The sequence below is a fragment of the Gopherus evgoodei genome, chromosome 1 (assembly GCF_007399415.2).
Source record: "Gopherus evgoodei ecotype Sinaloan lineage chromosome 1, rGopEvg1_v1.p, whole genome shotgun sequence".
NCBI lineage: Eukaryota > Metazoa > Chordata > Testudines > Testudinidae > Gopherus > Gopherus evgoodei.
The window spans coordinates 137,091,026-137,104,824 of record NC_044322.1 but is presented as its reverse complement, the minus strand read 5'-3'; the positions used below and the strand labels follow the sequence as shown (position 1 = coordinate 137,104,824).

The window sequence follows — 13,799 nt, the reverse complement described above, 5'->3', positions numbered from 1 at the left end:
ACATTCTGTATGCATGCAATGCTGATTAATTCCTGTCCTCAAAATCTAACAAATGATAGTATAGATCTTTGTCTGAATAGTCACTATTGCCCCTTCGTTATTTTTTTCAGTGTGTATCAGTTGAACTAGCATGTATCCATGTTTGGATCTTACCTGTTTGAGAAATGGGTAGGCCACAGAATTTCTTCCATCAGACCAAGTACTATGTTAATAATAGCAGTATTATTTGGCTTGGTAGCCTACGCAGTATGCTAGATACTTCTCAGACATGAAATATGGGACATTTCCCTCCCCTGAAGAATTCAGTCTAAAAGGCAGAGTAAAGAGAAGGTATTACTCATGTGCCTTTATAACTATAGTGGGCTCAGTTTTCGCTCAAAGTAGAGATTAGCCTCTTTGTTTCATATGAAGAATACAGTGTATCATCACCAAATTTAAAGAACATTATTTGAGTAAAGATTGAATCATCTGAGAAACTTCGAATAAATCCACTAGTGAAAACTGATTCAATATCAGTCTTTTTAAGAAACTGTGTCTCGCCATTTTTATCATCCATTTTGCTAGCAAACCACTGGCGAGTTATCCTTCAAACTTTCCATGTAATTAATTCATTGAAAACTACTCCCAAGTGCACATTTGAGGAATTCAGGTTATATCTCTAATCAAAGTTATTAACTTCACTGTATCACTTTGCCCTTATACTTGTAATTAACTCTCATTCTAATAGTTGTCATTTCATATAATTTATGAGACTGAAGCCATAGGCCATCTTTGGTGAAGATGGCCACTATTTCATTAAAGCCTTGTCATGTGGAAATAAAGCTTTCTCCATCTTCCCTTGTCTTCAAATGGACTGAAATCAGAATGCCTTGAAGAAAAATGGCAGACCCTCTATTCTGTGGTTAAAAAAATGTACAGGAAACTGAAGATAGCCTATGATGTAAATACCAGTTCAGTCAGGGATAGCATGCAATATACTGGGCACTTTCAAGTCTCTGTCTAAGCTCTGTGGCATCAAAGATTCCTCTCTTCTGAGGATCTGGGGCTGGCCCAGCACAGCAGATGTAGCATTTGACAGGCTATTCTGTCTTCCCTGAGTCTCATATGGCCCATGAGTCTACATCCGCATGCCATAACGGAAATTGTGGCAGCAGCATCCCTGCCCAATCCTATGCCCTCCTACTCTTGTGTTGGAAAAAAAAACAGGAAATTATAAACTAAAACACTTTTTTAAAGGAATTAAGGCTGGTTAAGTGCAACATACCCATTCCCTCTGTAAACTCTTTAATGTCCACACAAAACACATTGTAACTTCTTTCTGGCTCAGCATGTAAGGAAACACACTAACTCAACACATTAATCTCCTTCACATTATAGGCACCCCCTTAATTACAGTCCAATACTTCTCCCGGAAACAGATAAAACACTTTACTCTTAACTGTGGGTACAGGTTGGTCTCATCTTACACTGGGGTTGCATTCCGCAGTCAGCGCCTAAAACGAAAATCGCATATAGTCCAAATTACATTTAGTGTAATGGCAGGCGGAATCGCCCGCACTACAGAAACTGTACTTAAATTATTTTTCTCTTTTTTTATTTTTTGTTTTTGCCGACCGCGTAAAGCTGAAATTGTGCATGTTAAATGTGCCTAAGATGCGACAGACCTGTATATATTTCAGCACTGAGTATTTGCTGATTTTGCACAAGTCTGCTTAGCATTAATTCTTTAACTGTACAGTAGTTGACATAGGCTCCAAAAGGAAGATCTTGCTTGCCTTTCCACCTGCAGGAAATATAACTTAGAAAATTTACACAATAAGATGTATAGGTAATTTCCTCAGTCAATTTAAAGTAGCTTCATTGTACAGTTCCAGTAACAAATTTTGAAAGAATTGTATCCTTGTGTTAATGATTGTTTTATTTTACAGAAATCAAACTGTCTTGTTCCAGTGTCTTCATAGCCTCCTTGGAGTTCTCCCACCATCCAGCAAAGTAAAACCTCTGAGGTTAGAAAGCAAGGACATCCTTACTGACCAGTTTGCACTAGCTTTGGAAAAGGAAATGGACACCCTTCGGAGTTCTTTCTCCTCTGCAGTAAGTGAAGTTGAAAACAACTTGACATTGAGCTGTGAGGCAGGCAAGAAAATGAGCAGGGTTACAGGGTCAACTTTGTCTAACAAAAAGGAAGCAGTGCAGCAGTTCAGAGAGGAGCTTCAAAACGAACAGAAGCAAAGTGCATTGGGTATGAACCGAACAGTGAGTGGTGCCCTTTACAGACAAATTACTTTGAAAATTGCTGAGGCTCAGCTGTGTTCTGATACGATTGCATGGAGACTGAACATTTCATAATGACTCCTCAAAATTTATTTTGAATAAAATTGTATTTAAATGACACTATCAAGCACTATTTATATTTTATTTTTACTTTCTATATGTAACTCCTTTTTAGAAGATGGAGAATAAAACTTTTTTCTACCAGTGTTGTCACTACTGTTTGATACATATATTTTCCTTTTTTTGAAAGTACTTAGTATTAATATAGCTTTTCACTTTGTAAATCATAAAATACTATAAATAAATACCTATATTTTGGCTGATGAAGCATAGCCAGTTTGACACTAATGGAACATTAAAGATGGACCTCTAGGACAGCTAGACAGCAAGTACTTTTTAAAGTTTTAAATAAAGCCTGTAAGATGTCTGTTGTAGACATTGACAGTACTTAGATTTGTATTGATTTAAAACTGAATCTTAAGGTTGGAATTTACAAGAATCTAAAGGAGTTAAGCACCCAGTTCCCATTGAATTTTAATAGGGCTTGGGCACCTAATTCCCTTAGACTTGTAAAATAAATTGTATATACTTCCTCTTTGGAGAAGTGAATCAAAAGTGGTATCCATAATTTCAGGTGACCACACTCTGCTAAAATAAACCACCTCAATTTGAGTCTCCTTAAATGGATGCACTATGGTGAGGAGTTGGTAGCTTTGTTCCATTTCCTTAAGGTAGGAGATGTACTTCTACATGTATAACATTGACTTCCAGATATTACTGGGATAGGCAATTTAGAAATATTTGGGATGCAAAAATAAGGAACATCACAACCAAATCTAGAGCATGTGCTGACTATAAATATAAAATTAGGTTGTTATCAAATAAATAATAAAACTGATACTGGGAAAACTAATCAAACTACAGAACGTATCAAACAAACTTGTAGGGTTTTGGTTACATTAATAGGGAAAGAGAAACAAGAAATCAACTGAGGCAAAATGCAATTAAGATAGTTTTAAGTATTCATTAGATTTTACCTAAATAGTGAATTTAAGTTGTCTGGACTAAAGAGCTTATTCTTTATAAGGACAGACTATGGAAATACCGTAACTGATGCACCGCATGCATGCCCTCACAGTATTTAGATTGTAAACACCTTCAGGAGGGAATCTTGTCCTGTCTGTCTAAAGCCGAGATCAGCAATCTTTGGCACACGGCTCGCCAGGGTAAGCATCCTGGTCGGCCGGGTTGGTTTGTTTACCTGCCACGTCCACAGGTTCATCTGATTGCTGCTCCCGCTGGCCACAGTTTGCTGCCCCAGGCCAATGGGGGCTGCGGGAAGCGGCACAGGCCAAGGGATGTGCTGGCTGCTGCTTCCTGCACAGAGTTTTGTGGTCTGTTGCTGTTGAATTTTAAGTTCCCAGCCATTTTGACTTTACAGATTACACATGTATGACAGAAGGCATGTATCTATGCCATGCCAAGAGACCTAGACTATTGTACTATCAGAGGTAACTCAGCTAATCACCCAACATTGCTCTTCAGTTAATTTGCATGCAACAGTTTCATTGGTTGTATGAGGAAGACTGTACAGCTGGCCCAACAGCCCATACCTGTGACAGCATGGGTTTTCCGCTACTAATATTTAATACATTATTTAACAGTTTAAACCACAGTAATTTTTTTCTGGAAAGTTTGAATAATTGTACACTATTATTTTTGGCAAGGTTCAAAAGATCAGACCTTTCACATGGGGAGCATTTTGAAAAATTGCAATATATCAAATGTGTTCGCCTAGAAACTCCCAAATTTGCCTTAAGCTGTTTGCCTTCACTAGGATGGGGGAAGAGTGTGATGATTAGTTTAAATATTATTTGATAAATATATGAACTCCACAGCAATCCAAATCTACACAGTCATATACTTTAGGAAAGCCAACAACCAGTGGGGCAAACTTGCTGAAGTACATGAACAAAACCAATAAAACATACCTGTAAAAATTCCTGAAATGACTTTGTTTTATCATACTGTAATTCTAATATTGGGAGAGAACCCAGACAAAACTGAAGTGTCAATTTTAGTTGAGTGTTGGAGAAACTGCTTAGAGTAACTTGTTCAAGCTTGTCTTGTATCAAATATATCACTGGCTTTCTAGATCTCAATTTCTCCCCTTTTCTGAGTTGTTTGGCCCATGCCTCGCTTTCTGCAAATACTGGAGGGAATTCAAATTTATCGATGAGGCTCTAGGATGTAGCCACTTTTCTTCCCTTGCAGCAGATGCTATGGCAGTGCAGAGTGGGTATTAGCCTTTGTATTTCATCAGTTGCAATCCTAGCTTTTAATGTTTATTTATTTATTTGGATCCAGCAGCATGAAAAATACTTCTCTCCTCCTTACATTCATTTTTGCCCTGGGGGGCTAAAAATTCATGGGCTTTACTCCCTGAATGGGCCATGCACTAAATTCTTTCCATGTGTCTGTTCCTCCTTACCTGTCATAATGGAGCAGACCAAACAGAGCAAGCCAAAGGTCAAGAAATATCCATCTACAAGGCACCCTCTCAAGAGAGGAGAAGAGGAGCTTTGTTGTGAATGCTTCCAGGCCACAGGGTCTTGTTGCGTCAGGGGAAGGAACTCAGGATGTATCTACACTCTTGTTATAACCTTATTCCCAGATTTGGACCTTAGCGTCCAAAATATGGGGGTTAGCATGAAAACCTCCAAGCTTAGTTACCAGCTTGGACCTGGTACCTGCTGCCACCACCCAAAAAATTAGAGTGTTTTGGGGCACTCTGGTCCCCCTGAAAAACCTTCCCTGGGGACCCCAAGACTCAAATCCCTTGAGTCTCACAACAAAGGGAAATAATCCTATTTCCCTTCCCCCCTCCAGGTGCTCCTGGAGAGATGCACAGACACAAGCTCTGTGAAACTACACAGAGTGATTCCCCCTCTCCGTTCCCAATCCTGGAACAAAAGCACTTTCCTCTTCACCCAGAGGAAATGCAAAATCAGGCTAGCAATCCAACACACAGCTCTCCCCTTGATTTCTTCCTCCCACCAATTCCCTGGTGAGTACAGACTCAATTTCCCTGAAGTAAAGAAAAACTCCAACAGGTCTTAAAAGAACGCTTTATATAAAAAAGAAAGAAAAAATACACATGTTCTCTCTGTATTAAGATGATACAACACAGGGTCAATTGCTTAAAAGAATATTGAATAAACAGCCTTATTCAAAAAGAATACAAATCAAAGCAGTTCAGCACTTACATTCATGCAAATACCAAAGAAAAGAAACCATATAACTTACTATCTGATCTCTTTGTCCTTAACTTTAGAAACAGAAGACTAGAAGGTAGAAAGTACTTCTCCAAAGCTCAGAGAAGCAGGCAGACAGACAAAAGACTCAGACACACACTTCCCTCCCCCCAAAGTTGAAAAAATCCGGTTTCCTGATTGGTTTTCTGGTCAGGTGTTTCAGGTGAAAGAGACATTAACCCTTAGCTATCTGTTTATGACACGCCCCCCAAATTGCAGACAGTGGGGAAGCTCACTGGCGGCAATTTCCTTCTAGAACTTGAAAATAAACAGATTAATACAACACATGCACCTTTACATATACTACTAAGTATATAACTAACAGACTTTTACATTTTAAGAACACTTTTTAACTACTGGATTCTGGGAAACTCTCACGGGAGAGTGCATCAGCAACTTTGTTAGAAGCTCCTGTGATGTGTTGAATTTCAAAATCAAAATCTTGGAGAGCTAAACTCCAACGAAGAAGTTTCTTGTTGTTCCCCTTGGCAGTATGAAGCCACTTTAGTGCAGCATGGTCAGTTTGTAGTTGGAACCGCCGTCCCCAAACATATGGGCGTAGCTTTTCCAGGGCGTACACAATGGCATAGCATTCCTTTTCACTGACTGACCAGTGACTTTCCCTCTCAGACAGTTTTTTGCTGAGAAACACGACAGGATGGAAGTTGTGATCTGTTGCTTCCTGCATGAGCACTGCTCCTATACCACGCTCAGATGCATCTGTGGTTACTAGGAATGGTTTGTCAAAATCCGGGGCCCTGAGTACAGGGTCAGACATGAGCATCGCCTTAAGCTGGGTAAAGGCCTTTTGACACTCATTAGTCCACTTAACGGCATTTGGCTGGGTCTTTTTGGTTAGGTCGGTCAATGGGGCAGCGATTTGGCTGTAGTGTGGTACAAATCGCCTGTAGTATCCGGCCAAGCCTAAGAAGGATTGGACCTGTTTTTTTGACCTTGGGACAGGCCACTTTTGGATAGCATCCACCTTGGCCTGTAGGGGGTTTATGGTTCCTCGACCCACCTGGTGCCCCAGGTAAGTTACTCTGTTTTGGCCTATTTGACACTTTTTGGCCTTAACAGTTAGTCCTGCCTGCCTGATGCGCTCAAAGACCTTTTCCAGGTGGAGTAGGTGTTCGGGCCAGGAGTCTGAAAAAATGGCCACATCATCGAGGTAGGCAACTGCAAATTCTCCCAGTCCAGCTAGTAGACCGTCTACCAGCCTCTGGAAGGTGGCGGGTGCATTTCGAAGGCCGAAAGGAAGGACATTGAATTCATACACCCCCGCATGGGTGACGAATGCTGACCTCTCCTTGGCAGGTTCATCTAGCGGTACTTGCCAGTACCCCTTGGTTAAGTCTATTGTAGAGATGAACTGGGCACGTCCCAACTTTTCCAATAGCTCATCAGTACGTGGCATCGGATAGTTGTCCGGACGAGTTACAGCATTTAGCTTACGGTAGTCCACGCAAAAGCGTATTTCCCCATCTGGTTTGGGTACCAGAACCACTGGAGATGCCCATGCACTGGTAGATGGGCGGATTATACCCATCTGTAGCATGTTCTGGATCTCCCGTTCTATAGCAGCTTGGGCATGAGGAGACACCCGGTAGGGTGGGGTTCTGATTGGGTGAGCATTACCTGTATCAATGGAGTGGTATGCCCGTTCAGTCCGTCCTGGGGTGGCTGAGAACAATGGGGCGAAGCTAGTGCACAGCTCCTTAATTTGTTGCCGCTGCAGACGTTCCAGGGTGGTTGAGAGGTTCACCTCTTCCACGCCACCGTCTTTTTTTCCGTCGTAGTAGACACCGTCAGGCCACTCAGCATCATCTCCCTGGACTGTAAACTGACAAACCTGTAAGTCTCTGGAATAGAAAGGCTTGAGAGAATTAACATGGTACACTTTAGGCTTTAGTGAGGAATTGGGAAATGCTATGAGGTAGTTCACAGCTCCCAGGCGCTCTTGGACCGTGAATGGCCCTTCCCATGATGCTTCCATCTTATGGGCCTGTTGCGCCTTCAAGACCATAACCTGGTCTCCTACCTTGAAGGAACGTTCTCTGGCATGTCTGTCATACCAGGCCTTTTGCTCTTCTTGAGCATCCTTTAGGTTCTCTCTAGCAAGGGCTAAAGAGTGTCGGAGGGTGCTTTGTAGGTTGCTTACAAAGTCCAGAATGTTAGTTCCTGGAGAAGGCGTAAACCCCTCCCATTGCTGCTTCACCAACTGTAATGGCCCCTTAACCTCGTGACCATACACAAGTTCAAATGGTGAAAACCCTAAACTGGGATGTGGTACAGCCCTGTAGGCAAACAGCAACTGCTGCAACACTAGGTCCCAAGTATTGGAGAATTCGTTGATGAATTTTCTTATCATGGCCCCCAAAGTTCCATTGAACCTTTCCACCAGGCCATTGGTTTGATGGTGGTACGGGGTGGCAACCAAGTGATTCACCCCATGAGTTTCCCACAGTTTTTCCATGGTCCCTGCCAGGAAATTAGACCCTGAATCTGTAAGGATGTCAGAGGGCCAACCTACCCTGGCAAAGATGTCTGTTAGGGCCAGGCACACAGTGTTAGCCCTGGTGTTGCCTAGAGCTACTGCTTCTGGCCATCGGGTAGCAAAGTCCACTAAAGTCAGTACGTACTGCTTTCCTCTGGGCGTCTTTTTTGGGAAAGGGCCCAGAATATCCACAGCTACTCGCTGAAATGGGACCTCAATTATGGGGAGTGGCTGGAGAGGGGCCTTGACCTGGTCTTGAGGCTTACCCACTCTTTGGCATACCTCACAAGACCGGACATACTTGGCAACATCCTTGCCCATCCCCTCCCAGTGGAAGGACTTCCCCAACCGGTCCTTGGTTCTGTTCACCCCAGCATGGCCACTGGGATGATCATGGGCTAAGCTTAAGAGCTTCTCCCGGTACTTAGTTGGAACCACCAACTGTTTTTGCGGCTGCCATTCTTCCCGGTGTCCACCAGAAAGAATTTCCTTGTATAAAAGTCCTTGGTCTATAACAAACCGGGATCGATTAGAAGAGCTGAGAGGCGGTGGGGTGCTCCGTGCCGCCGCCCACGCTTTCTGAAGGCTGTCATCTGCTTCCTGCTCAGCCTGGAACTGTTCCCTTGAGGCTGGGGTCACCAGTTCTTCCTCAGACTGTGGACTTGGGCTTGGTCCCTCTGGAAGCGATGTAGGTGATGGGGTTGTTTCCGTTGCTGGTGAACCGCTCTCCGCTGGTGCACCTGAGGGTATTTCAGGCTCTGGCTGAGCCTTTTGGGTATGGCTGTCGTGTGCTTCTGCCAGTTCTGGCTCGCTGGCGCCCTCTGGCGTTGAGTTTGAAGATGTGGTTGCACTTGCTGGTGCTGGTTGCTGTTCCAGTTCCGGGCCTGGGACTGGAGATGCTGTGGCTGTTTCAGTGGTAGGCATGGAATCCGGGTCCACTACCTCTGTCTGGGTCTCTGGTAACACAGACGGGGCCTCTGTGGACGGCTCAGGAACAGGAAGGGGTCTGGAAGCTTGCCTGGTTTGGCTACGGGTAACCATTCCTACTCTCTTGGCCCGCTTCACTTGGTTGGCCAAGTCTTCCCCCAGTAGCATGGGGATAGGATAATTGTCATAGACTGCAAAAGTCCACATTCCTGACCAGCCTTTGTACTGGACAGGCAGTTCAGCTGTAGGCAAGTCTACAGCTTGTGACATGAAGGGGTAAATGGTAACTTTGGCCTTTGGGTTGATGAATTTGGGGTCAACGAAGGATTGGTGGATAGCTGACACTTGTGCCCCCGTGTCTCTCCACGCAGTAACCTTCTTTCCGCCCACTCTCAAATTTTCCCTTCGCTCCAAGGGTATTTGAGAGGCATCTGGGCCTGGGGATCTTTGGGGTGATGGTGGTGTAATGAATTGCACTCGCATGGTGTTCTTGGGACAGTTGGCCTTGATATGTCCCAGTTCATTACACTTAAAGCATCTTCCATCTGATGGGTCACTGGGCCGAGGTGAGTTACTGGAGACTGGTGAGGTTGAAGAGTAGGGTATCTGTGGCTTTACTTGGGTGGTATGTAGGGTCTTTGGCTGTCCTCGGTTGTAGGGTTTATGGTCTGTGTGCCCCCTGGGGTAATCGTTCCCCTTGACAGTAGCTTTTTTGCTTTCTGCCAGTTCCATCCATTTGGCTCCAATCTCCCCCGCCTCAGCGATAGTTTTGGGATTTCTATCTTGTATGTACCGTGTGATGTCTTCAGGAACACCATCCAAGAACTGCTCCATTTGTATGAGGAGGTTCACTTCTTCCAAGGTTTGAATGTTGTTTCCTGTTAACCAGGCCTCATAGTTTTTTGCAATGTAGTAGGCGTGTTTGGGAAATGACACCTCTGGTTTCCACTTTTGGGTTCTGAAGCGCCGACGGGCATGATCTGGGGTTATCCCCATCCTGTATCTGGCCTTGGTTTGAAAAAGTTTATAGTCATTCATTTGCTGCTTAGGCATTTCAGCTGCCACCTCTGCTAAAGGTCCACTGAGGTGTGGCCTTAATTCTACCATGTACTGGTCTTCGGGGATGCTGTACCCAAGACAGGCTCTTTCAAAATTTTCCAAGAAGGCCTCGGTGTCATCACCTGCCTTGTAGGTGGGAAATTTCCTGTGCTGTTGAGCAATAATGGGCGATGGGTTGTTAGGATTGGCTGGAGTGTGTTGCTTAGCCTTTTCTAATTCCATGGCCTGTTGGTGGGCTTCCCTCTGGAGTTCTATCTGTCTTCTGTGGGCTGCCTCTTCTTCTGCTTGCTTCCTTCGGTGGGCCACCTCTTCTTCTTCTAGTTTTCGTTTGTGTGCTGCCTCTTTGGCTGCCTGTTCTTTTTGGTAGGCTGCCTGTTCTCTTTGGTAGGCTGCCTGTCTGATCTGTTCTTCTCTTTCTTTCATCTCCATGTCTTTTTGTTTCATTTCCAGCTGTCGCCTGTGTTCAGCTTCTTTGAATTGGTCTTCGGTCTCCATTTTTGCCTTGGTAGACATGGTTCCTGTTTTCTTGTGTTGGGGTGCCCTCCGGTGTTTCTCTTCTGAACTGCAGGCTCTCTGTTGCCTCCTGAAGTCTGCCTAGCAACAGTGCTTTTTTCCCTTTCTCTCTCTAGCTAATGTTCAATGAAGGGAAACCAGAAAAACCACTTTATTTGCATGCATATAAGTGCTGATACTTGCCACCTAATGGGAGGGCTATTGCATGACAAAAGACCCTCAACAGTCTTCTCGCTTAACATGCAAACCACAAACTGCTAGAGAGAGCAGAAAAAAAAATTCTCTCTGGTTCCCTTTTAAAACCAAACTGTTTCTCTCTGCTAAAAAGCCCTTAGCAGAGAAAAGAAAAATATAATATTCCTACTGGCTTCTGGATTGTATCTTTCCCACAACGCTGCACACCATGTTATAACCTTATTCCCAGATTTGGACCTTAGCGTCCAAAATATGGGGGTTAGCATGAAAACCTCCAAGCTTAGTTACCAGCTTGGACCTGGTACCTGCTGCCACCACCCAAAAAATTAGAGTGTTTTGGGGCACTCTGGTCCCCCTGAAAAACCTTCCCTGGGGACCCCAAGACTCAAATCCCTTGAGTCTCACAACAAAGGGAAATAATCCTATTTCCCTTCCCCCCTCCAGGTGCTCCTGGAGAGATGCACAGACACAAGCTCTGTGAAACTACACAGAGTGATTCCCCCTCTCCGTTCCCAATCCTGGAACAAAAGCACTTTCCTCTTCACCCAGAGGAAATGCAAAATCAGGCTAGCAATCCAACACACAGCTCTCCCCTTGATTTCTTCCTCCCACCAATTCCCTGGTGAGTACAGACTCAATTTCCCTGAAGTAAAGAAAAACTCCAACAGGTCTTAAAAGAACGCTTTATATAAAAAAGAAAGAAAAAATACACATGTTCTCTCTGTATTAAGATGATACAACACAGGGTCAATTGCTTAAAAGAATATTGAATAAACAGCCTTATTCAAAAAGAATACAAATCAAAGCAGTTCAGCACTTACATTCATGCAAATACCAAAGAAAAGAAACCATATAACTTACTATCTGATCTCTTTGTCCTTAACTTTAGAAACAGAAGACTAGAAGGTAGAAAGTACTTCTCCAAAGCTCAGAGAAGCAGGCAGACAGACAAAAGACTCAGACACACACTTCCCTCCCCCCAAAGTTGAAAAAATCCGGTTTCCTGATTGGTTTTCTGGTCAGGTGTTTCAGGTGAAAGAGACATTAACCCTTAGCTATCTGTTTATGACAACTCTGTCTTCCACATGCCTATGGTATCTGCAGAGCAACATTCTGTAGATACAGTTGAAAGTCCATAAGACATTTCAAGATCTCTGTGATGTGGATATCATCCATTTCACCTTGGAATCTTTATTTGAGGCACTGCATTACGACGTGTGATGGTTTGGATGTTCACTGTGGTTGCACAAAGGGGAGACGTTGATTTTCCATTTGTGCATCAAGTAGCTGCATCTGCCATGGTTTGTTTGCGTGCAGTTCCATGTGGTCCAAAGTCTGCATGACAGATCGAAACTGAGAGGGTGGCTTGTTGGGCCAGTGATAATGTGCTTGTTTGGAATGGTGGATGAGGTCCAGGCACTTTGCCATTCCCTGGCCAGATCCAAAGACATGAAGTGGTTGCATGTCAGGTCCATAGTGGTTTTCACAATTTCATCTGTTGTTGGTGTATGTTGTCCATAACCTGCCTGATGGGAACTTCTGGGTAGTCTTTGACATGTTTAAGTTCTCATGCTGTGGCTATATAACTAAATGGAGGATCAATATTTGTTAATACAGAAAGTCATGGTAAAGGCATTGATTTTAAAGTTCCTGTAATGTTTCGCATGCTCAGATTCAGCCTGCCTATCCACAATTTGGATATGGCAGCTTTTTGTTCACACCAGTGAACTGAGTACAACAGGGCCAAAGCTGATGTTCATAGAACTGGGACAGTTGATCCCCAGCTCGTTCCCGCTAACTTCTGGATAATGTTGATGCATGCTATCTTTACTATCTGGTTTCTAAAATGAGTGATTTAGTAACTGGGCCAGAAAGGTGCTAAGGTTTCTACTTCATGTTTATAATAAGAAAAAGATCAGGAGGAGTCCTGCCATCTTAAATTTCAGGAGGCTGACTGGTAAATGAAGATGAAAGTCAGGATGAAAACTAATTAACTACTGCTCTCACTACAATCTCTCCTATGTGGACCTGGTAGGCACTTATCTGCATATTCCAGTCAAACCCTGTCACTGATAAGTTATTTGGAAATTTTAATTATTAATACAATTGCCCTTTGGTGTGTTATCCACTACAGAGTGTTTGTGAAGATCTTGATAGTGATGATAATCAGATGAGGAATCTACAGTCTCCTCTAAATGCATTCTAAGATGACCTATTCATCAGGGTACGTGATGCTCTGACCACTGAATCAGGACTAGGAGACGAACTCATGAGTTTTGATGCCCATGGCTTGCTGCATGATTTTGGGTAAATCACCTAACCTATTTCCTATCAGTAAAATGGGTATGAAACCTATCAACTTGATAACAATGTGAGGATTGATGTTTGTACAGTATTTTGAAGATGCAAAGCCCTGTAAGTGCTAAGTAGAAATTAGTTATGCTGAGTTTAAAAAAAAATTCTTTTAGCAGTACAAAAAAAATTGTGCATGACTCTCTTTCCAGAAGCCAAACAGCACAGTTTCCTGAATGGATGTCTAATAATGTAAATTTATCTAAACAGCTCAGATTAAATAATTTTCCCAAGGGTCAGGTTTTGCCATCCTTACTCTGTTGCATAGATCCTTACTGAGTAAGTAATAATATTGCAACTGGGGAATAAAATGTTAATCAATATAAGAGTGGCAGACTGTGCCCCAAAATGAGCTATCTGTATCATAATGAGTGGTAACTGTTAGTTTTCCACCCATCAGTACCCTAATTCTTTATCTAGACTTGTAATTTTTTCCATTAAATTAATTTCCTTTATTACTGAAACTCAATATCTTAGATGATATGTTGCCATTCGTTTCAGCAAAATAAATATAAGTTTTATTTGTATTAAGATAGTGCCTAGGGACCAAGAATGCATTATGCTAGGGTGTGTACAAACACAAAAGGACGGTCTGTGTAGAAAAATACCTAGGAGCATCAAAGGACTAAAAACATATTGCATATTGGCTTATAAATTGCATACTAATT

General features: G+C 43.0%; 1 protein-coding gene across 3 annotated transcripts in view; it reads left to right on the top strand.

Moving 5' to 3' along the window:
- The window catches only part of FANCB (FA complementation group B), a 34,497-nt gene extending 32,030 nt beyond the window's left edge, over nucleotides 1–2,467 (top strand). For 2 of the 3 annotated variants that reach the window (XM_030573289.1, XM_030573298.1), the window contains one exon: nucleotides 1,929–2,467. In XM_030573289.1, coding sequence (XP_030429149.1) covers nucleotides 1,929–2,349 — 421 coding nt within the window. In that variant the 3' untranslated portion in view covers nucleotides 2,350–2,467. The remainder of the gene's footprint in view (nucleotides 1–1,928) is intronic. The other variant, XR_004001682.1, reaches the window with a different exon arrangement.
- The last annotated feature ends 11,332 nt before the right edge of the window (nucleotides 2,468–13,799 follow it).